This window comes from Muscardinus avellanarius (assembly GCF_963383645.1).
Source record: "Muscardinus avellanarius genome assembly, chromosome: 12".
NCBI lineage: Eukaryota > Metazoa > Chordata > Mammalia > Rodentia > Gliridae > Muscardinus > Muscardinus avellanarius.
In genome coordinates this window covers 71,916,551-71,939,560 of record NC_137798.1, presented here as the reverse complement: position 1 = coordinate 71,939,560, position 23,010 = coordinate 71,916,551, and the positions used below count along the sequence as shown (strand labels likewise).

The window sequence follows — 23,010 nt, the reverse complement described above, 5'->3', positions numbered from 1 at the left end:
CCTTTTTCTTTTTAACCCAGGTTTCATAAACAGGGAATGAACGGATCCGCTTAGGATTCCAAGGGCTTTGAATTGTAATGTTTAAGAAGGAAGTGGGAAAGCAAGATAGGCTGGGGTGGAAAGAAAACTCCCAATATTTCACAAGTGACTTTCCTCTCCTTTTAAAAAATCTTTATCCTTTGTCTCATTTCTTTCCATCTTGGAAAAATATCATAGAGGAACCTATCATTTGGGTTTAAAGAAATCAGAGAAATTAAGGAGAATAAAGCTTGGAAAGGTTAAAAAAAAAAATCAAAGAGAGAGCTGGACTCAGATCCTGCGAGACAAGCTTAGGCGGGAAACTGTCACAGAGGTCCGTAGTCCTGTCACAAAGACAGGGCGTTTGAAGAACCACTTAACCCAAAACCTTATGCAGAAAGGAGAACAAGTGGTCCTGTCAATTGCTGAGAAGTGTGAGAAACAAAAGGCCGAGGACCTCAACTAGCGCTGCCCGGGCCGGTGGACGGGACCCACGCCCTCGACGGCACCCGGAGCTGGTTTACTCTCTGGGGAGCAGTTATCATCCTGACGTCTACCTAGAGAAGCTGGAATTGCACACTCATTTTTTAATCTTCCACTTAGACTAAATTTAATGGGAAAAGGGATCGGGGTTTGACTTTTCCAGGGGTAAAGGGAAGAGTGTATGAAAATGGGAAAAGTGATTTAGAGGAGCGTGAAGAGGGGGAAAGAAATGCTAATCAGGGGGAAAACTGAAAAACTATACAAGTCTAAAAATGAAAAATATGGAAGACAGGAGAGACACATGGGAAGAAATGAGAAAGTATGTGGAGGAAAAGAAATAGGGAAAACCGTTAATACTTCATGAAAAAATTGCATGCCAGCCTTGCATATTGCGCTGTCCCTGAGATTTACCAAGCTCACAGTGGACGTTCTCGGCTCATTTGCTGCTTCTGTGCTTGGCTTCCTAATCCCAGAGCCCCGTGTCAAGCTGCCCGCTAGGTTTACAGACAGGCCACCGGGACTGGTCTGAAGGCCAGCTGACATGGCCTGTTATTTTATAACTCTCTCCCAGCGTCCACCAAAGTGCTTATATAGAGAAGACCCCATGTGCTCGTTCAACTAACAAAATGAAGTTCATGAAAGACAAGTGAAAGAATGAGTCATGTACTGGATAAAAATAACAGTACCAGTGCTCAGCATTCATGTCAAGTTTCCATGGCGCAACATATGAATGCCTCAGAGCCATGGAGAATGTGCTGATTATGGACGATGTTGGTACTAAGGCTGCCACGAGAGTTATTGTTGCCGTTAGCAAAAAAGAGGAAAATATTTGCCAGTATTGATCATCTCTGAAATTTCTAAAATTTTTTTTTATTTTATGAAATACAGTTTAGGTAGAAAATTACAGGTAAAAATTTGATATACTGCAAAGGAGACTTTGCATTTTTCTTTAACATTCTTTATAACGTTTTCAGGTTTGATACTGTAGATTGAAAATATAGGCTCCGCAGTTCTGAAGTACTGAGAGGTTTAGCTGGTATTTTTGGACACCAATGCCCAATAGGAAGGCCTAAAAAACAAATCCCATTTGTATAAAAACCTATATTCATTTGAATTTTTTTTTAGGACTGACTCATAAATATGACTACAAATGCCTTCAGATATTCTTGCTTTTTGAAGCCGTATTTTTTACTCTCCACTTAAACCAAATTAAATGTTCCTCTGTGTTTCTTTCTTAATACTAAATGCATGACTGAAGCTGAGGTTTATTTCATCTCCCAGGTTAGAAAATAACTTAGAGGTGAGCTGGCAGCCAGCCCACGGGAGAGACATCTCCACTCATGTCTATAAAACACTATGTCAAAAGTCTGTTATTCCAAGTTAAAGATTCTTAGACGTGGACTAGGTAAAGAAGAACATTTTTCCCTGTCCCAGAACATTAAATAATATCACTTGAGTGAGAGGCTAAAGATGTAAATGAGAAGAAAAGGGAGCTAGTGATTTCAGATTTACCAAAATTTTAGTTGTGGACAATCCACCTTACAAACTGGCAAGGACAGGAGATCCTATTATTGTAGTTCTGGCTGCAGAACTAGCTTTGGAGTGGTTCATGCCTGATGAGTTAGACTCAGAAAACGGGAAAACCAAATGCTACCAGTGTAGAAACAGAAATGTGAAGTCATAGCCGGGCGTGGTGATGCACGCTTGTAATCCCCGCGCTTGGGAGGCAGAGACAGGAGGATCACGCAGGTTCGAAGCCAGCCGCGCGTGCTGGTTTAGGAGACCCTGTTTCCAAATAAAAATGTGAAAATAGGTCTGGGAGTGTAGCCCAGAGGTAGAAGGGCTTCCAGGAACCCCAGTACCAAAAAAAAAAAAGAAAAAAGAAAAAAAAGAAATGTGAAGTCATGTCTGCCATTTGAAAAATAGTATGAGGACAGGCTTGGAGCAAGAATCGCCCCAGTGAAGTGCTCTCGGAAGGAAGCCAGCCAAGAAAGGGAACAAACAAGTCTTTTTCTTTCCTTCCTTCCTCCCCCCCCACACATGTGTGGTATTCCACCTCTGAGCTACACCCCAGTCCTATTTTATTTTTTTATTTTGAAATCGAGTCTCACTAAGTTGCTGAGTCTCACTAAATTGCTGAGGCTGGTCTTGAACCTGCATCCCCCTGTCTCAGCCTAAGTACTAGGATTGCAGGCATGCACCACCACACCCCACCTGGATTCCTTTCCTCTTAACTACTCTACTACTTCGAGAACCCTAAGTGACTCCTGGACACCAAGGATCACAAGAAAACATGCGGTGGAATTTGTCCCATACCTGAAGCATCTGAACCAGTTCTCATGCTCCTGTGAAAATAAAAAGCACGTTTCAAAAACTGGCCAGCATAACCACAAATATTTAGGAAAGGCTTACTAAGTATAATGCTTCGTGAGGACTAATGAATCATATTTACAAGAGTAGGCTGTTACTGATTATAATATTAAAGTAAAATTATTTATTTACAGGTCTTCCAACCTGAAGAAGTTATAAGTAGCTTTTATTACATAAAAGTGAACTGTATGCAATAACATATCATCTTTTTTTTTTTTTTTTTTGGTGGTACTGGGGTTTCTAGAAACCCTTCTACCTCCGGGCTACACTCCCAGACCTATTTTATTCTTTTCATTTGGAAACAGGGTCTCTTAAGCCAGCGCATCTGGCTTTGAACCTCGGAGATCCTCCTGTCTCCACCTCCCAAGTGCGGGGATTACAAGCGTGCGCCACCGCGCCCGTCCATATCATCTTTTTTTATTGTGTTCCTTCCTCACCAGCCACGCAGGAGGCCGCTGGTGCGCCCAGCCCTGCTGCTGCCCAGCCCTTCCTCCCTCTGGGTGGAGCAGGAGCTGCCAATGCTGCTGCTCAGGGGATGAAGTAAGTGGACCAGTCTTATTTTGAATAGAGGTTCTCACAGAGACCCGAGGTTCTGGAAGTTGCCACCCTCTGCTGAGGATGCCAACACTTGGGAATCTTCTAGGCAAAGGATGTACCTTATTTACATTTATTAACATTTCTTTGTGTGTGTGTGGGTCTAGGGATGGAACCCAGGGGCATCTGACCTCGGAGCTACATCCTCTGCCCTATTTTTACTCTATTTTTTTTTTTTTTTTTTGGTGGTACTGGGGTTCCTGGAAGCCCTTCTACCTCTGGGCTACACTCCCAGACCTATTTTATATTTTTATTTGGAAACAGGGTCTCCTAAGCCAGCGCACGCGGCTGGCTTCGAACCTGCGTGATCCTCCTGTCTCTGCCTCCCAAGCGCGGGGATTACAAGCGTGTGCCACCACGCCCGGCTATTTTTACTCTATTTTGAAACAGGGTCTCACCAAGTTGTAGAGGGCCTCACTAAGTAGCCGAGGCTTTCCAGGAACTGCGATCCTTGATCTCAGCCTCCTGAATGCTGGGATTACAAGCCTGTGTCACTACGCCCGGCTTATTAACATTTCTTATGGCTTATAGGATACACCAGGTGACTAGTAGCCAGTTTTTCAATAATTTACCCTTTAGAAATGTCTTTGGATAAAGAAGCTTCTTTTTAGCACTTCCGTGTTTTAAAACATTAGTAACAATAATTAAAATACTGCTTTCTTGACCTCACTGGCATGCTAAAGTATAAACTTAAGACATTTAGTTTTCACCAGATCCTTGTTTCTTGGCCAGATTACCAAGGGAATATTGTCAACATATTGCTATTTGAGTAAAACAAAGAGTTTGGGAAGAATAATTACCATTAGATATCATCTTCCTAGATAACTATGTGAAGACATAATTATGATTTATTTTAAGGGGTCAAGCAAATACATCCAGTTTAAGTTCGACAATGGATCTTTCAAAAAGTAAATTTAAAATAGTAATATTATGAAGAGTTTGCAAATAAGTATTCATATGTCCTGTGTCAAATAGGTCTGATGATTTCAATGAAGGCTCAGATTAATAGTAAAAGTTTTCAAGAGACTGAGAAATATAAAGTACCTGTATCTTAAAAATAGGTGCAAATTAAAATGAAGACTGCTATTATTCTCTTTAAAAGTCATGGTAGCCGGGCGTGGTGGTGAACGCTTGTAATCCCTGCGCTTGGGAGGCAGAGACAGGAGGATCGTGCAGGTTCAAAGCCAGCCACGCGCGCTGGCTTAGGAGACCCTGTTTCCAAATAAAAATGTAAAAATAGGTCTGGGAGTGTAGCCCGGAGGTAGAAGGGCTTCCAGGAACCCCAGTACCACCAAAAAAAAAAAAAAAAAAAAAAGTCATGGTAGCACTATTGTCAAGATACAAGAAGGAATGTAGATGCTTCATACAGTAAATCCTTCATTTATAAAAGAACCAAAGCGACAGTATAGCAAAGTTTAAGTTTCCATCCTCTATCTCATCTAGATTTAAATTGTTTAACATTTTAAAGACTAGAGGATCTGAGGGCAGAATATTCAACAAGATCATTGTTTAATTTTTTTTCAGTGTTTCAAAGTACACAATTATGAAGTACCACTGAAAGCCATGGTCTTGAAGAAAAAAACTAATATATGGAACTTATTCATCAACCTTAAAGTCTTGAATATATCTTACAGATGTCCCTGAAATAAAGCAACACTGAATTCTATTTGTTCTTAGAATATTATATCTTTTCTTCATAATTAACATTTTCAAATTAGACTCCAGCTAGTAATTATGTTCCTAATGTAAATAGGCAATAAAAAGGAATCCATGATTGATTAAATTGAGCTTAAGAGGATTACTTAGAATGAAAACTTATTTTTTTGTTTTTGTTTTTCTTCATAGACTTATTTTTCCCAAGCAGACACAATAGATTAATAGCACACAAAGCTTACATAAGAGAGCCTTGAAAAATTTGAGATCTTGTAAATTAAAAGACTCTTTAAAAGCTTCTGTGTAACAAAGAAAAACAATTGAGAGTCTACAGAGAGAGCTTAGAAGATGGGAGAAAATCTTTGCCAGATACTCCTCTGACAGAGGACTAATATCTAGGATCTATAAAAAACTTAACACTATCAAAAAACCCAATAAAAAGAGGGCAACTGAACTGAATAAATACTTCTCAAAAGAATACAGTCAGCCAATAAATATGTAAAAATGTTCCATATCACTAGCAATTAAGAAAATACAAATGAAAACCACACTGAGATTCTAACTTCAGTTAGAATGGCAATCTAGTAACTTATTACTAGATTACTGGTGAGGATGTGGGGACATGGGAATTCTTATCCACTGTTGGTGGGATTATAAATTAGTACAACCACTATGGAAATCAGCACAGAGGGTCCACAGAGGACTAGGGATGGAACCACCATATGACCCAGCCACGCCACTCTTTGGTGCTTTATAAAAGAACTGAAGTTAGAATACCACAGCCATCCAGGCACCCGTGTCTCTAGCAGCACAGTTCACAAAAGCCGAATCATAGAACCAGTGTAGGTGTCTTTCAACAGATGAATGGGTAAAGAAAATATGGCATATATACACACAGTGGGATTCTACCCAACCATAAAGAACAACAAAATTATGCCATTTGCAGAAAAATGGAGCTAGAGAATATTGTGCTAAGAATGAAGGTGAAGGGTTGTATGTTTTTCACTCATATGTGGAAAGTAGAGAGAAGAGAGGAAACAAAAGAGACTAAGTAATGTGGAGAGAGACCTGCAGAGTAGTAGAGGGCGTTAAGAAGGGAGCCGGGGAGGGGGAGAGTGAGGACTGAGGAAAGAAACCGTTTACATTTTTTTTGTGTGTGTGTGGTGGTACTGGGTTCCTGGAAGCCCTTCTACTTCCGGGCTACACTCCCAGACCTATTTTTATATTTTTATTTGGAAACAGGGTCTCCTAAGCCTGCGCGCATGGCTGACTTCGAACCTGCGCGATCCTCCTGTCTCCGCCTCCCAAGCTCGGGGATTACAAGCGTGCACCACCACGCCCCACAGTTTAAATATTTTTAAGTTTTGTAAAAGCTAGTTTAGTGGTTTAGGGCATTTGTTATATGTAAAAGGAAATGAAAAGAAGATGCTGAAATGATTGAGTTATAATCTCATGAATTTTGACTTATGCTTTGTTACTCAAGTGATAGATAGACAGTGGGTGGGGACACTGTATTTGAGACATAGGATAAAAGAAAACTACCATGATGACCAAACTCAACCAATAATTGTTTAGGATGAATTGCTAAGTTGAAAAGATGGATTCAACCTTCGTCATTTTTTAAGGAGTCATAGGCTTTTCTGCCAGGGATTGAACCCAGGGGCATTCTACCTCTGAGCTACACTCCTAGTCCTATTTTTTATTCTTTATTTTTGAAACAAGGTCTCACTAAGTTGCAGAGGACCTCACTAAGTAGCTGAGACTGGCCATGAACCTGCGATCATCCTGTCTCAGCCTCCTAAGTACTGGGATTACAAGCGTGCACCACCATGCCCAGCTCTTTTTCTTTTTTCTTCTTCCTTTCTCCTGTTATTAAACACAGAATGTTATGTCCCATTCCTAGAGTTTATGATCCCATAAGATGGTGTGGGGCCCAAGAACTGGAATCTCCAACAAGTCCCCGGTGCTGCCGCTGCCACTGCTGCTGGTGTAGTGCCACACGAGCATCACTGGTGCAGGCACCCTAGATACCCAGTGGCGTTTCACCTGAGCAGACAGTCAAGATCCAACACCTTGAACGTCACAGCACTTGGACTGAGAGGCTGTGGACGTGTGAGGAGTGCAGAGCCTGGGATCTAAAGCAAATGTCATTCTGGTTTCTAGGTTTGTGGCTCTCCTGAGGATTGCGCCTGTTTCTTTGTTTCCCTTGACCCCTATTTTGCTAGGAAAGAAGATGGGAAAAAAAAAAAGCCAGCTTCAAGTAACTCTCAAATGGATTAAGGTATTTGTAGGTGAGGCATTTTTGATCGAGTAGCCAACTTTCTTTAATCTACGCAATTGGAAATGAATCACTAGTGATGATAGCTATCATTTGCTGAACACCCAACACCTCCCAACCTCTTCCTTTGCCTCTGCCATTCTACTTCCCGAAACCCTACAACATCCCTGCCCTCCACTCCACCACACTCCTCCAGGGAATCCCCACAGCACACACAAAACCGAGCATCGACCTAGCATTTGCTTAAGCAGTAGATTTTTTTTTTTTTTTTTTTTTTAGCAGTCCTGGGATGGAACCCAGGGGCATTCTACCTCCAAGCTACACCCCCAGCCCTATTTTTTAGTCTTTATTTTGAAACTGGGTCTCACTGAGTTGCCAAGGGCCTCACTAAGTAGCTGAGGCTGTCGGCAAACCACAATCCTCAGGTCTCAGCCTCCCAAATGCTGGGATGACAAGTGTGTGCTACCATTCCCCGCTTAGCAGGAGATTTTTCCAATGATTAAAATTACATAATAAACCAGGTATAGTGGTGCGCGGTTGTAATCCCAGCATTCCGGTTCACAGACAGCCTCAGCTACTTAGCGAAGCCTTTCACAACTCGGTGAGACTCTGTTTCAAAATGAAAAAGACTAAAAAAATAGGGCAGGGGGTGTAGCTCAGAGGTACAATGCCCCTGGGTTCCATTCCCAGTGCCGCAAAAAAAAAAAAAAAAAAAAAAAATTACATAATAACATGGGGATAATAGTAACACTACAGAAACCTGATGTCTGGATTCCTCAGAGGAGAATGTTGAAAGTCTATCCAGGACAAATGACTTAATGTTTATTTTTGCGATATTTCCAGGAACAAATTTTGTAACCTATAGAAACCAGTTGTTTCTTTGTACAATATTGGGGATTGAACACAGAGCCCTGCACATGCCAGGCTAGGCTCTATCACTGAGCTACATCCCAGCCTTTTTTCTTTTAAATCTTATTTTGAGACAGGGTCTTGCTAAATTTCAAGTGATCTTTATTTATTTATTTATTTATTTTGGGGGGCACTGGGGTTCCTGGAAGCCCTTCTATCTCCGGGCTACACTCCCAGACCTATTTTTACATTTTATTTGGAAACAGGGTCTCCTAAGCCAGCGCGCACAGCTGGCTTCGAACCTGCGCGATCCTCCTGTCTCCGCCTCCCAAGCGCGGGGATGACAAGCGTGGCTGCCATGCCCGGCTCAAGTGATCTTTGACTTGTGATCCTACTGCCTCGGCCTTTTGAGTAGCTGGAACTACGAGCATGTGCCATCATGCTCAGCCTAATGTCAACATTTAAATCTGACTTCTTTTTAGGTGTAACCCTACAATGATCAGATCAACTTTTATCTCTATAATACTACAGCGCTCAGTCACATCATTGGCACTCAAATTTGCAATACTTCTATTGAAATTATGAAAATAGTTTTTCTCAGATTCTTATTAGTTCAAAGTACACAGAATTATAAGAGATATATAGAAGCCATATGGAGAAGAAAATAGAAATATGAAGATGAAAGACAGAGCACCCATAACCACTCAAGGCCCCAAATCCAAAACGTGTGCACTGTGGTCCTCTTTTCTAAAGAGCACACAACTGACAGGAGACCAGCAGCCCCAACACGGACCGAGTGGTGCAAGAAGCTGGTGTGAAAATAAAGATTAGCGGAGGCTGAGCCAGTGTGGGTGATCCAGGCGCACTGTCTAGCCCTGAGCCTCTTCAGACCCGTGTGTAAACCACCGGTACTTTTTTTTTTTTTTTTTCTCTTTTCTTTTGCGGTACTGGGGATGGAACCCAGAGGTAATCAACCTCCGAGCTACACCCCCTGCGCTATTTTTTTATTCTTTATTTTGACACAAGGTCTCACTGAGTTGCGGAGGCCTCACCAAGTAGCTGAGGCTGTCCGCGAACCGCGATCCTCCGGTCTCAGCCTCTCGAATGCTGGGATTACGAGCGTGCGCCACCACGCCCGCTTAACCACAGGTTCTTTAAATCATACATTTAGCGACATTACAATCGGCATTCCTGTGGCATTTCCCTCTTCACTTACCTGGATTCTATAGCCTTGAGAGCCGGGTTTTTAAAATCAGCCATCTTGTCTTGGGAGGTTTTAGTATCCATCTCTTTGGCTATATTGGCCTCATTTTTCACGGGAGTCAAAGTTGTCTGAAAACATCTTTTGCCTTGAAACGTCAGGGTTATGTTTGAGATGGTCACATGTTTGGGGGACTCTTTGAGCTCAGTCTTGCTTTTTGTATCTCGAAGACACCCAGGCTTCAGAACGTTTTTCTTTGAAAATAAGAAGCAGTAGCTAATCAGGTAACAGAAGAGCATCACCTAGAGCAGGGTCTAGGACGGTCTGCGCGCCATTCTCATTTACTGAGCCGGGAGCTGGGCGGTGTGGGAGACCGGGCTCTGCGCCCCAAAGCTCATGTTGCCATGGACACCAGTGTCACCTCACATAAGACAACCGGCGGTTCTTGTTGAATTGTGGGGGCGAGGAAGGTTTTCTAGAGATGCCTTGCCACCTGCTCCCCAGTCTGAGGTTGCACTTAAGAGCATCTAATGGATGAGAGGTTTGAGGTTGATAATAATACTATTTACATATTAGTGGTTAATTATCATAATTGATACTATAATGGCTATGCCTGTAAACCCCAGTACTTGGGAGGCTGAGATAGGAGGACTGCAGGTTTGAGGACAGCCTCTGCAACATAGCATGGCTGTCTGCAACCTAGTGAAACCTTTTCAAAGCAAACAAAGAAAAAGTTTTAAAAGGGCTAGTGGTGTAGCCCTTTTTTAAAGGGAGGTAGAACATTCCTGGATTCAACTCCCAATAGAAAAGAAAAAAAAAAAAAGAGCTAAAGCCTGCACCCCAAACCTAATACTCTAAAATCTTCTCCCAGCTGGGCGTGGTGGCGCACGCTTGTAATCCCAGCATTTGGGAGGCTGAGACTGGAGGATCCAGGTTCACGGCCAGCCTCAGCTACCTAGTGAGGCCCTTTGCAATTTAGTGAGACCCTGTTTCAAAGTAAAGAATAAAAAATAGGGCTGGGGGTTCAGCTCATAGGTAGAATGGCCCTGAGTTTCATCCCCAGAGCTGCAAAAAAAACCCAAAAAGCTTCTCCCTCCTCCTCGTGTCCTAATAGCCCTGAGCGCAGCACCTCTTAGTCTCTCCACGATGGCTTCACAGTCTCTGGGCCTCAGAGCCCTCAGCGAGCCCTCAAGCCTTTCTCCAAGGTCCCGCACGTCTGGACCTTCTTCCTCTCATCCTCCCTGCCTGGTCCATTACGCCTAGTACATTTCCTTGAAAACAATTCAATAACTTTATTTTTGAAAGATTAAGCTTAATTTATTTCCGACACGGAATGTAATGTGTGTGTGTGTGTGTGTGTGTGTGTGTGTGTGTGTGTGTGTGGTAGAATACCTGGATAACCCTCTAAAGAATAAAGAGAAAAGTAGAAAATGCTGCTGTCTGAAAACAGCTATTCTTTGACACATTAAATCTCATCTTTTATTTTTTATGTGGCGCTTTGCACTCAGTTTGAAGTCCTCTGCTACATTTTTCACCTAAGATTTTACTATTATAAGTATTTTCCTCTTGTTATTAAAAATCATGTAAAATGACTTGGATTTTTTTCTAATTAAAATTACTTATCGTTATTGGAGGAAACAGAGAAAGCGGAAAAGCATAAATAAGATGCAAGTTGCCATAGTCCCAGAGTCTAGAGGCGAAGTGCCATTCACAGTATGAACGGTTTTCTTTGTATCTGTGTAGATGCATTTTCATACCCTAGAGATCACATTTTCACTTTTCACTCAGCCTTATATTGTGAGCATTTTCCAGACCAAGAAACCTTCTTCAACAGTTATAACTACTCTAGAAGCATAATTCATTTAAAATTTTGTTTACTGCCTACGACCTTGCCAGATACCATGGTAGCTCCTGAACAAAAAGAACAGGGTATCCGCCCTTGCTATCCTCATAGGTTTAAAGTGCTCGGCCATTCCTGCTGGGTGTGTAGGCTGCTTCTACACTTTTCCCATTTCATCGCTGTGAGCACGGTGAATGACCTTTGCGCACGTGTGCGCGCGCACTGGGGCCCGTCCCCGGGCCTCGCGCCTATTACGCACGTGTCTGCCCCTGAGCTATCCCCCAGCACACGACGAGCACACTTCTAGCGAAATCTTCATTCCTGGGAAAGGGTATAAATATCTTTAAGATTCTTGATTCTTAATCATTTCAAGAAAGCAGACTCAGTCCTCATCCATATTACAAATCTCTAAGAATTCACAGTTGGCCACACTTTTACTAACACTGACTTTTCATTCTTTTATTTTTATTGTATTATTATTTTATGATACTGAGAATTAAACCAAGAGTCTCATATACATGCTAGACAAATATTCTATCACTTAGCTAACTCTGAGACCTTTTTTAAGATTTTGTTTTGAAACAGGATTTCAGTGAGTTGCAGAGGCTAGCCTCAAACTTTCGATCCTCCTGCCTCAGTTTCCTGAGTAACTTTGATTATTACAGATATGCACCACTATGCTTTGGTTCTGTTTTTTTTTATTTTTTAATTTTTTTGTGGTACTGGGGGTGGAACCCAGGGGTTTTTCTACCTCTGGACTATACTCCCAGAACTATTTTTTATATTTTATTTGGAAACAGGGTCTCACTAAGTGGCTGAGAGCCTCACTAAGTAGCTGAGGCTGGCTTCGAACCCGCGCGATCCTCCTGTCTCGGCCTCCCAAGGGCGGGGATTACAAGCGTGCGCCAACACACACGGCTTGTTTTTATTTTTTTGGTTAGCAGTTACACGAGCTTAATATTTTTCTTCTGGGGAGTGTGGCGGATGGGATAATGGAAGGTGCTAATCAACAGGAAAGAAGTTACATTGAGAGAAAAGGAACAGATTCTGGTTTCCATTGCACAGCCTGGTGACTACAGACTAAAAGTAGATAAAAGAGGATTTAAACCGCCGGGCGTGGTGGCGCACGCTTGTAATCCCTGCGCTTGGGAGGCAGAGACAGGAGGATCGCGCTGGTTCAAAGCCAGTCTCAGCTGGTTTAAGAGACCCTGTTTCCAAATAAAATATAAAATAGGTCTGGGAGTGTAACCCAGAGATAGAAGGGTTTCCAGGAACCCCAGTACCACCAAAAAAAAAAAAAAAGAGGATTTAAAACTTTTTCTAGTACAACCCATACTGCCATAAAATTAATCTTATTTTTTTTCAGATTAATTTTTTGTGGTACTGGGAATTGAACCCAGGAACATTCTACCTCTGAGCTACACCCCCAGCCCTATTTGTTATCTTTTACTTTGAAACAGAGTCTCACTAAATTGAAAAATTAAGTTGCTGAGGCTGGCCTCAAACCTGTGATCCTCCTGTCTCAGCCTCCAAAGCACTGGGATCACAAGTGTATGCTACCTCACCTGGCTTGGATTAATCTTTTAAAGAAACAGCTTCTTCATCCCATTATATAATCTTTAGTTGCTAAGATTTCCCCCGAAGTGGCCAGACCTGGTGGTGCATGCCTGTAATCTTAGTACTTGGGAGGCTAAGACAGGAGGATCACAGGTTTGAGGACAGCCTCAGCAATTTAGCGAGACCCTGTCTAAGAATAAAAAAATACCATAGGGTGGGGTATACCTCGGAGGTAGAATATTCCTGGATTCAAACCCTAGTACCAAAAAAGTTTGTTTTTTCTTCTCAGAGTGAGGTCCCCACATTTTTTTAGTACTAAGGGTTGAACCCAGGGGTACTCTACATCTGAGATATACCCCGGCTTTTTTATGTTTATATGCATTTTTTAAAGGCTCGGGGCCTTGAATCTGTGACCCTCCTCATTCTCTCAAGAACTGGGTGTGCGCGCCACCGTTCCTTACAAGTCCTCACAGCTTAACTCGGCACTCAAGGTTTGCAAGAAGCGTTCCAATCATTTTCTAATATACTCCACATATACTCTGCTCTATCCCACTTCAACCTGGGCACGGCTCTGTTTTCTCCTATTTTCTGGCCTTTTGTAAAGCCAATTACTCCTTAATTTCCCAATCTCCACCTTTACCTTACCTATTGAAGTGTTTTCTTAACCTTCAAGCTAATGGGCACTTCTGTATTTGTACTTAAGCCTTAAAATAACCTTTACTTATATTAATATCCTCATTTTAGAGGAAAGTGAGGTTCAGTGATTTAGCGAAAGTCACACAACTACCAGGTAGCCGTTAAGATTCTGGGATCCTGTGGCTCTAACTCTCTTTCTAGCACGCTGTAGTTTGTGATCCTGCCTGGGTTAAGTCTGATAGTGAGGATGGTCACTTCCTATTTCTAGAGACATCTTACATCCTCTAGACCAGCGTTTGGGGATAGGTCTCACTGTTAATTAACCTCGGCCACTCAGAGCAGGTTCACGGCACCTTGATCACTGGTGTCAGCTCTTGATCATTACAGAAGGAAAGGCTCCAGGTCACGTACCTTTTCCTCTTGCTTGGCCCTTATGATGTCGTCATTTTCAAACACCACAGTGACCCCTGAGAAGTTAGAGACACCAGAGCTCTCTGTGGCCGCTGTGGCTTCTATGACTTCTGTGACTTCTGTGACAATTCTTACATCGGGGACCTCTGTGACCTCGTCCTCCGGAATATCGGTGACATCTGTGATGTCGGTGACATCTGAGAATTCCGAGAAATCTAAGCTTTCCATCATGTGTACTTGGTCTGTGTGAGGGGTGTGTAAAGCTGAGAAATCCGTAATATCCATGATGTCCACAGAGCCTGTGATTTCCGTGCTGTTTGTTATTCCCGAGAGGCTTGAGACCTCTGACACTTTGGAAGCTTTGACTTTCTCCTGATTCAAGAGGTGGATGAGGTCCACCCATTGAGAAAATAAGACATCCTGTTTGCAGGCGGGGGCGCAGAGCTGTAAGTAGTAGGCCCGGCCACTCACCAGCTTTATTTTGAGGCGCATGTTCTTAGCATCGTGCACAGAAAGAGTAACAAACTGCAGAGGAAGAAACCTGCAAATGAAGGCAAATGCAGTGTTATCTGGAGAGCTAGAAAAAGGACTTTCCATGCATGTATGCATGTATGTATGTATGCATGTATGTATGCATGTATGCATGTATGTATGGTAGTACTGGGGATTAAACCCAGGGACATTCTACCTCTGAACCACATACCCCCCCCAGCCATGGGTGGTGGTATCACCAGTGAAGTGTTGGTAAGTGGTTTCACAGATATCAGAAGATTCATTTATACATAAGATTATTTAAAATGTTATTGATACATTTTATTTATTTATTTATTTATTTATTTATTTATTTATTTTATTTCTGCAGGTCTGGGGATGGAACCCAGGGGCATTTGACCTCTGAGCTACACCCCCTGCCCTATTTTTTATTCTTTATTTTGAAACAGGGTCTCACTAAGTTGCAAAGGGCCTCACTAAGTAGCTGAGGCTGTCCACGAACCGCGATCCTCCGGTCTCAGTCTCTCGAATGCTGGGATTACAAGCGTGCACCACCATGCCCGGCTTTAACATTTTTTTTTTTTGAAACAGGGTCTCACTATGTTGCAGAGGGCCTTGCTAAGTTTCTGAAGCTGTCCTTGAACCTGTGATCCTCCTGTCTTGGCCTCCTAAATACTAGGATTATAGGCATGCACTACCACACCCAGCTAGGACCTTTCTTTCTCTTTCTATCTGTCTTTCTTTCTTTCTTTTTCTTTTCTTTTTTTCTTTTTTGTGTACTGGGGATGGAACGCAGGGGCATTCTACTTCTGAACTCTACCCCAAGCCATATTTTTATTCTTTATTTTCTTATTTAATTTATTTAATTAATTAATTTATTTTGTGGTACTGGGGATGGAACCCAGGAATAAGCTATACTCTTAGGCCTCATTTTTAGTTTTTATTTTGAAACAGGGTCTCACTAAGTTGTGGAGGGCCTCACTAAGTAGCTGAGGCTGACCATGAACCCAAATCCTCCTGTCTCAGCTTCCAAAATGCTGGGATTACAAGTGTGCCACCACGCTTGGCTAGCTTACTTTTTTTTTTTTTTTTTGGTGGTACTGGGGATGGAACCCTTCTACCTCCGGGCTACACTCCCAGACCTATTTTATATTTTATTTGGAAACAGGGTCTCTTATGCCAGCGCAGCTTGCTTTGAATCTGCGTGATCCTCCTGCACCTCCCAAGCACGGGGATTACAAGCATGTGCCACCACGCCCGGCCTAGCTTACTTTTTTTTAAAGGGGGTCTTTTTGGAACCGGGAATTGAACCCAGAGCAGAGCGCCACATTTGCCACTGAGCTACATCCTGGCACCCTCTTTATTTTGAAACAGTCTCTCTGAATTGCAAAGAGCCTCACTAAGTAACTGAGGCTCTCTGTGAACTGTGATCTTCCTGTCTCAGCCTCTCAAATGCTGGTATTACAAGCGTGTGCCACCATGCCTGGCTAGAACTTTTCTTTTATATTACAGTTTGAAGAGTGAGGTCAGAACAACAGGACTGTGTCCCAAACAGGTCTAGGAGGGGACTCCAGAGACCCATCTCATCTTAAACATATGCCTAAGGCTCTGATATACTTAAACACACACACACACACACACACACACACACACACACACACACACACCCAGAATGTCAACTATTTACCACTGGAAAGTGTCCATTTGAATTAATCCTAATAATTTGAGTCTTAGAGAAGTTAAGTGATTTGCTCAGCATCATAGAGCAGGTTAGAGGCTGAGACAAGACCAGAGCTGATGCTGATGGAAGCTGGAATATTTTGGGGAGAGAAAGCCTGTCCTTGAGAGGCAGTTGAGTATGAGTCCTCAGTTCCGGTTACATGGGGTCAACTTTCTTTAAATTAACTGGCTGAAGCCGGGCGTAGTGGCGCATGCTTATAATCCCCGTGCCTGGGAGGCTGAGACAGGAGGATCGCACAGGTTCAAAGCCAGCCTCAGCTACTTAGTGAGGCTCTCAGCAACTTAGTGAGACCCTGTTTCCAAATAAACTATAAAATAGGTCTGGGAGTATAGTCCAGAGGTAGAAAGCCCCTGGTTTCTACTCCAGTACCACAAAAATAAATAAATAGAACTGGACGCGCATGGTGGCACACCCTTGTAATCCCCGCGCTTGGGAGGCGGAGACAGGAGGGTCCTGCAGGTTCGAAGGGAGCTTCGCTGGCTTAAGAGACCCTGTTTCTAAATAAAAATATAAAAAATAGGTGTCTGGGAGTGTAGCCTGGAGGTAGAAGGGTTTCTAGGAACCCCAGTACCACCAAATCAATCAATCAATCAATCAATCAATCACTTAACTGTCTTTTGGCTGCCTTTGCCACAAGCCACACTCCTCCTGGTCAAGGACGGGAGTGCAAGGGGGCGGCCCTCTTGGACACTGTCATCATTTGCATTTTCAGCTCCACAGGGACAATGCGTAGTTCCTGAGAGAGTCTTAACCTCTTCTCTGTACTCACCTGGTGAGCACTAGCTTCTCTGTAGAGGGGGACATCAGGAGACTTTTGAACAGGGGCTCTGTATCTTTGTGAGCCGCAGGTGTCAGATGGGCCAGCAGCAGCACACTGGGGACCTTGTGGGTGGGATTGGAAGAGCAGATTCCGACCGCCACCCAGTTGGCTCGATTATGAAGGTAGATGGACTCACCTCTCCTGCTGACCTGGGTACAGAGAATTCGGGTGAAAGGCTCAGCCGGGTAACCTTGCTTTCCAGAGGGAGCAAGGCGAGGGAGGTTAGTAAGTAAGAGAAATGAACCATGGCATATTTGTCCCTTTACTTATTCATGCTAAGTTTTGTTTTATTTTATTTTATTTTTTGGTGGTACTGGGGTTCCTGGAAGCCCTTCTACCTCCAGTATACACTCCCATGGGCTACACTCCCAGACCTATTTTTTACTTTTTATTTGAAAACAGGGTCTCCTAAGCCAGCGCGCGTGGCTGACTTCGAACCTGTGCGATCCTCCTGTCTCTGCCTCCCAAGCGCGGGGATTACAAGCGTGCGCCACCACGCCCGGCTCATGCTAAATTTTAAAAACACCACCGTGAATGGACACAGCCCCTGCTTTATAGGGTGTCTACCAGGGAAAGCAAACATTAAACAAATTAAGTAATTATTATTATGCAAAACGGTACCAAGTAGGAGCACTGCCTGCTATGGAAGGGCGTACAAGGGAACTCAGCTCAGGGCGGCGGTATCACCAGTGAAGTGTTGGTAAATGGTTTCACAGATATCAGAAGATTCATTTACCCATAAGATTATTTGAAATGTTACTGATATAAAAGATGAGTCACATAAAATCTACAATATTCTTTAGTTTAAATTTCATACAATCAAGTGATACCCTATAAACCTTTGCTAAGCTCTTGTGTCTATAACCTCAAGAACATAGATAATAGTAAAATGTACTAGAATGAGAATTATGGTTTTGAATATTTATTGTCATTCGATATAATCTGTAAGTTTGTATAATTTAATTATGGCATTATTTGTAGTACTCTGGCATTAAATCCAAGATTTTACATATGTAAAACCCATAATTACATCTTCAGCAATATAATTTTATTTTTTGGTACTGGGGATTGACCCCAGGGGCATTCTATTTCGGAGCTAGATACCCAGGCCTATTTTATTTTTATTTTGAAATAGGGTCTCACTAAGTTGCTGATGATCTTGCTAAAAGACTGAGGCTTGCCTTAAATCTTTGCTCCTCCTGTCTTAGCCTCTTAAGTACTGGGATTACAGGCATGTACCACCATGTGCAGTTATTATAATTTAATTTTTTAATAATGACCATGTTCAACCAGGTGCAGAGGTCTGTGCTTGTAGTTACTTAGGAGGCTGAGGCAGAAAGACCACTTGAGTCCAGGGGTTTGTGGGCAGCTTGAGCAACACAGTGAGACTTTCCTTTTGTGTGTGTGTGTGTGTGTGTGTGTGTGTGTGGTACTGGGGATGGAACCCAGAGGCTTTCTACCTCCGGGCTATACTCCCAGACCTTTTTTATATTTTATTTGGAAACAGGGTCTCACTAAGTTGCTGAGAGCCTCACTAAGTAGCTGAGGCTGGCTTCGAACCCGTGTGATCCTCCTGTCTCAGCCTCGCAAGCGCGGGGATTACAGGCGTGTGCCACCACGCCCGGCCACAGTGAGACTTTCTGACAACAGCAGTGAGAGCAAGAATGATATGGCTGTGTTTTGCAACCAATCTACACACTTTCTGAATACTCACCGACAGGCCCATTCCAGCCCACTCTTGGATATGGACTCCTGGGAGTCTCCTTTGAGGAAGAGACACTTAGCTAAGACCTGAGCAATGTGGGAAGTAACCTGGCTGGTTAGAGGGGAGAGGTTTCTGGGCATAGGAACAGCCTGTATCAAAACTCCAAGGTCAAGCCAGGCATTGTGGTGCACGCTTGTAATCCCAGTACTTGGGAGGCTGACACAGAAGGATCACAGGTTCACAGCCAGCATCAGCTACTTGTGAGGCCTCCACAACTTAGTGAAACCCCGTTTCAAAATAAATTAAAAAATAGGGCTGAGGATATAGCTCGGAGGTAGAATGCTCCTGAGTTCAATACCCAGTACCATCGAAAAAACAAACAAAAATCCCGAAAACTCCAAGGTCCAAGAATCTTGGGCAATAAAATATATGGTATTTGGCAAAGGAAGAGACTGGAGAGGGGGTAGACAGAGATGTGAAAGAAGAGAAAAGCTATGCTTTAGGTTCTCAGGTGCACAACTGACTCAATTAGAAATTAAACCACTTGCCAGGCGTGGTGGCGCACTCTTGTAATCCCCACCCTTGGGAGGCGGAGACAGGAGGATCAAGCAGGTTCGAAGCCAGTCTCATTGGCTTAAGAAACCCTGTTTCCAAATAAAAAGTATAAAATAGGTCTGGGAGTGTAGCCTGAAGGTAGAAGGGTTTCCAGGAACCCCAGTACCACCACCACCAAAAAAAAAAAAAAAAAAAAAAAAAAAAAAAAAAAAAAAGAAATTAAACCACTTAGGAGCTGGGTGTGATGGTGCCTGCTTATAATCCTAGCATTTGGGAGGCTGAGACAGGAGGGATCATGGTTCGTGACCAGTTTCAGCTACTTATTGAGACCCTTTGCAACTCAGTGCCTCTGGGTTCCATCCTCAGTACCCCCCCCATACATAAATTAAATCACTTAGAAGTAAATACATTCAGAAAGAGATTGTGGCCTACACTACTGCTGACCCACCAGAAACTGTGCCTCTCTGCTTCCACATTCACAGAACCTGAGTTTGTTCACTATCCACTCCATTCAAGGGTTAAATCCCATCATGGAGCCAGGCATGGTAGCACACACTTGTAATCCCAGTACTTGGGAGGCTGAGACAGGAAGGATCGCAGGTTCATGGCCAGCTCCAGCTACTTAGTGAGGCCCTCCACAACTTAGTGAGATCTGGTTTCAAAATAAAGAATAAAAAAATAGGTCTAGGGGTGTAGCTCGGAGGTAGAATGCCCCTGGGTTCCATCCCCAGTTCTGCAAAACAACCAACAAACAAAAACATGATGACTCCACCCCTGCAGGTGGTTAGTCTTAGCAGGGGCATCTGGTGTGGCTGGGTCTCCTGGGAGCTGAAAAGTTTTCTCAGCCACAAGGAGACACCAGGACTAGACATTTCTCTTGTATTTCTGGCAGCTGTCACTCTCCTATTTGAATGTGCTGTCTTACTGGAAGGTTGCCTAGAGTAAACTGGTCCCTGGAGTAAGCTGGTGCCCTGAGCTCTTTCACACTTTTTTCCTGTGTGTGTGTTTTTTTTGGGGGGGGGGATACTGGGGATTGAACCTAGGAGCTGAGGGCTTCACTAAGTAGCTGAGGCTGTCTGTGAACCTGTGATCTTCCTGTCTCTGCCTCCCAAGTACTAGGACTGCAGGCGTGTGCCACTATGCCTGGCTAGGTAAGAGACTTTCTCTCCCATAAACCTGTTCTCTGTGCTGACACCTGGTACCACTGTGATTTCTCCAGCCTCAGTACATCACCACCAGCAGGCAGTGAAGTCTCTAGAAACATCTGCTTTGACAGAAGGTTCGGGGCCAGCTTCAGCAACTTAGACCCCATTTTAAACATTTAAAAAAATATTAAAAAGTTCTGGGGTTGTAGCTCAGAGGTAAAATCCTAGTCTTCCCCCTAAAGAGTGTCTTTACCTTTGAAGAAGAGTCTGCTGTCCTCCTTGTCACCCCTCTGTGGAAGCAGCTGAGTAGCTGCTTGGATGTGTTCAATGAGGTCGTAGCTCGGGGGAGAGTGTTAGACAGTGCTGTGGCGTTTCTAGCCGCGTGGCCCGAGCCACTGAGTGCGTTTCCTCCTGTTTTTGTTGGAATACTCTAGTGCTGAATGGGCAGAGGAGAGTGAGCACTGCTTCTGATGCACTGAGACAGTCTCATTCATAACGCAGGTGCATCCTTAGGGAAAGGTAGAGTTTCTCCCTCAGGCTACCTGACAGGCACATTTTCCCTTTAGAACTAAGAGGCAAGATTCATTTTAATCCCGATTTTGTCACAGATGTTTTTGCTTAAAATGTCTTCTAAATTTAATAAAGAAGTCATCTGAATGCTTTCCTGTGACAAGATGTTCTAAGAATCACTTGGTGTAACCGTGGGAAGATTTTGTTAGGATGACAATTATGTTCGCATCAGGACAGAATTCTTGATTGAGAATTTGTTGGGGACATTTGAAATGAATGTCCCTTTAACACTGTAATTATTTCAGTTCGTTTAAAGTTCCCAAACTGTACTGGAACTCAATCCAGGGCTGGAGTATTACTTACCTGAATAAAGTTGCTCTCTAGCATGGGAGGAGACACAAAAGGGGCGTACTCTCCTCCATCCAGCACGTGCTGAAGGCCTCCTGCGCTGCGAGGGTAGGACACGCAGAGAGCATCCCTCTCCTCCCTCAGCTTCCTGTTGTTCTTCTTCATTGTGCTTGTAGGCAAACATCAGAAAGTGAGGGATGGGAGCACACTTAATGAACACAGAGAGAATACCATAATTAAGTTGCCTCATTCATTTATTGGGCAAATTTTACCAATATTTGCAATATGCTTGGCACTGTGCCAGGTGCTGTAGCCCCATCTACACAAGACTGAGAGGATCCCTGTTCGCATGTAGCTTATACTCTATGAGGCAATGGACAGTAAGCCAGCCAAAAATAAGTAAAAAAAACAAGAAAGATGTTGGATGATAAGGACTATAAAGACTAAGACAGAAACCTGTAGCAAAAGTGATTGGGCCTGTTTAGAAGACTACTCAAGACATGTTCCCCTCCCCCAGACCATTATGAATGGTAACACTACCTTTTACATTATGTAGGGTTCTTAAATTCTTTTTACATTATGTAGGGTTCTTAAATTCTTTTTACATTATGTAGGGTTCTTAAAGCCCTTCTGGCTCTCATAACTTGGTTTGGGAAGTCTGGAGTGATTCTAATTGGTTTGCCTCTGAATGTCACTTGGCCCTTTGCTTTTGTTGCCTTTAAGATTCTCTGCTTGGCTTCCACATTGGTCATTTTGACAATTATGTGGCGTGGGGATCCTCTTCTCCGATCCTGTCTAAAGGGTCAAATTGCGGGCCACAGAGGAGAAATCCCAGTACTGTACTCACTGGGACTTGACCCAGTGGGAGAGGGGTGGTGGCAGTGATATCACACCATAGGAGAACGTGCAACCTGGCACCCCCCACAGTCTAAAGCAGCCTCTATCAACTCTCTGGGTCGGAGACTCTGTGATACAACCCAGTAAAGGAGTAGTAGGGTCTGAGATACTACTGACTCGAGATCCAGAGCACCTTAAGTGAAGTCATAGTGACCCAAGGGAAGAACCCAGAGAAGGCACAAACCTCCGAAATCATGGGAAAGAGGAATAATACTGGAGCAATGAATGCTCACAACCCCACAACATCAGAACCCGATAAAACAGAAAATCAGAGATTTCTAGAAGATCAAATCAGGAAAATAACTGTAGAAATAATAGAGGTGCTTCGAAAAGAACTCAGAGAGAGCCAAAAAGAGATAAAGGATGCAATTAATGAAGTAAAGGCCTCAATTCAAAGCACAAACAACCGATTAGAACACATGGAGAACAGAATCTCGCTCTTAGAAGATGATCATTCCAAAAATGAACGCATAGTTTCTAATCTAGGAAAAAATATCCGACAGCAGGAATCTGATATTGAAGAAATATGGGCCCATTTTAAGAGAGCTAACCTAAGAATAATTGGAATAGAGGAGGGAAAAGAAAGTGAAACCAAAGGGATCAACAATCTCTTCAAGGAAGTAATAGCAGAAAATTTTCCAGACATAGAGCAAGAGGTCGATACGCAGGTCCAGGAAGCTTATAGAACTCCCTTTAGACAGGATCGGAGAAGAGGATCCCCACGCCACATAATTGTCAAAATGACCAATGTGGAAGCCAAGCAGAGAATCTTAAAGGCAACAAAAGCAAAGGGCCAAGTGACATTCAGAGGCAAACCAATTAGAATCACTCCAGACTTCCCAAACCAAGTTATGAGAGCCAGAAGGGCTTGGAGTAACATATTCCCAATTCTGAAAGAAAACAACTT

The 23,010-nt window shown here is 43.2% G+C and overlaps 1 protein-coding gene across 1 annotated transcript; it reads right to left on the bottom strand.

The window, feature by feature from the left end:
• Nucleotides 1–702: 702 nt before the first annotated feature.
• Nucleotides 703–21,371, bottom strand: GARIN2 (golgi associated RAB2 interactor family member 2; the record flags this gene model as incomplete). Its single annotated transcript, XM_080707166.1, has 6 exons — nucleotides 703–767; nucleotides 2,818–2,846; nucleotides 9,462–9,700; nucleotides 13,891–14,431; nucleotides 16,893–17,092; nucleotides 21,222–21,371. 6 exons carry the CDS (start codon nucleotides 21,369–21,371, stop codon nucleotides 703–705), a joined length of 1,224 nt encoding a protein of 407 aa, XP_080563292.1.
• Nucleotides 21,372–23,010: the final 1,639 nt, after the last annotated feature.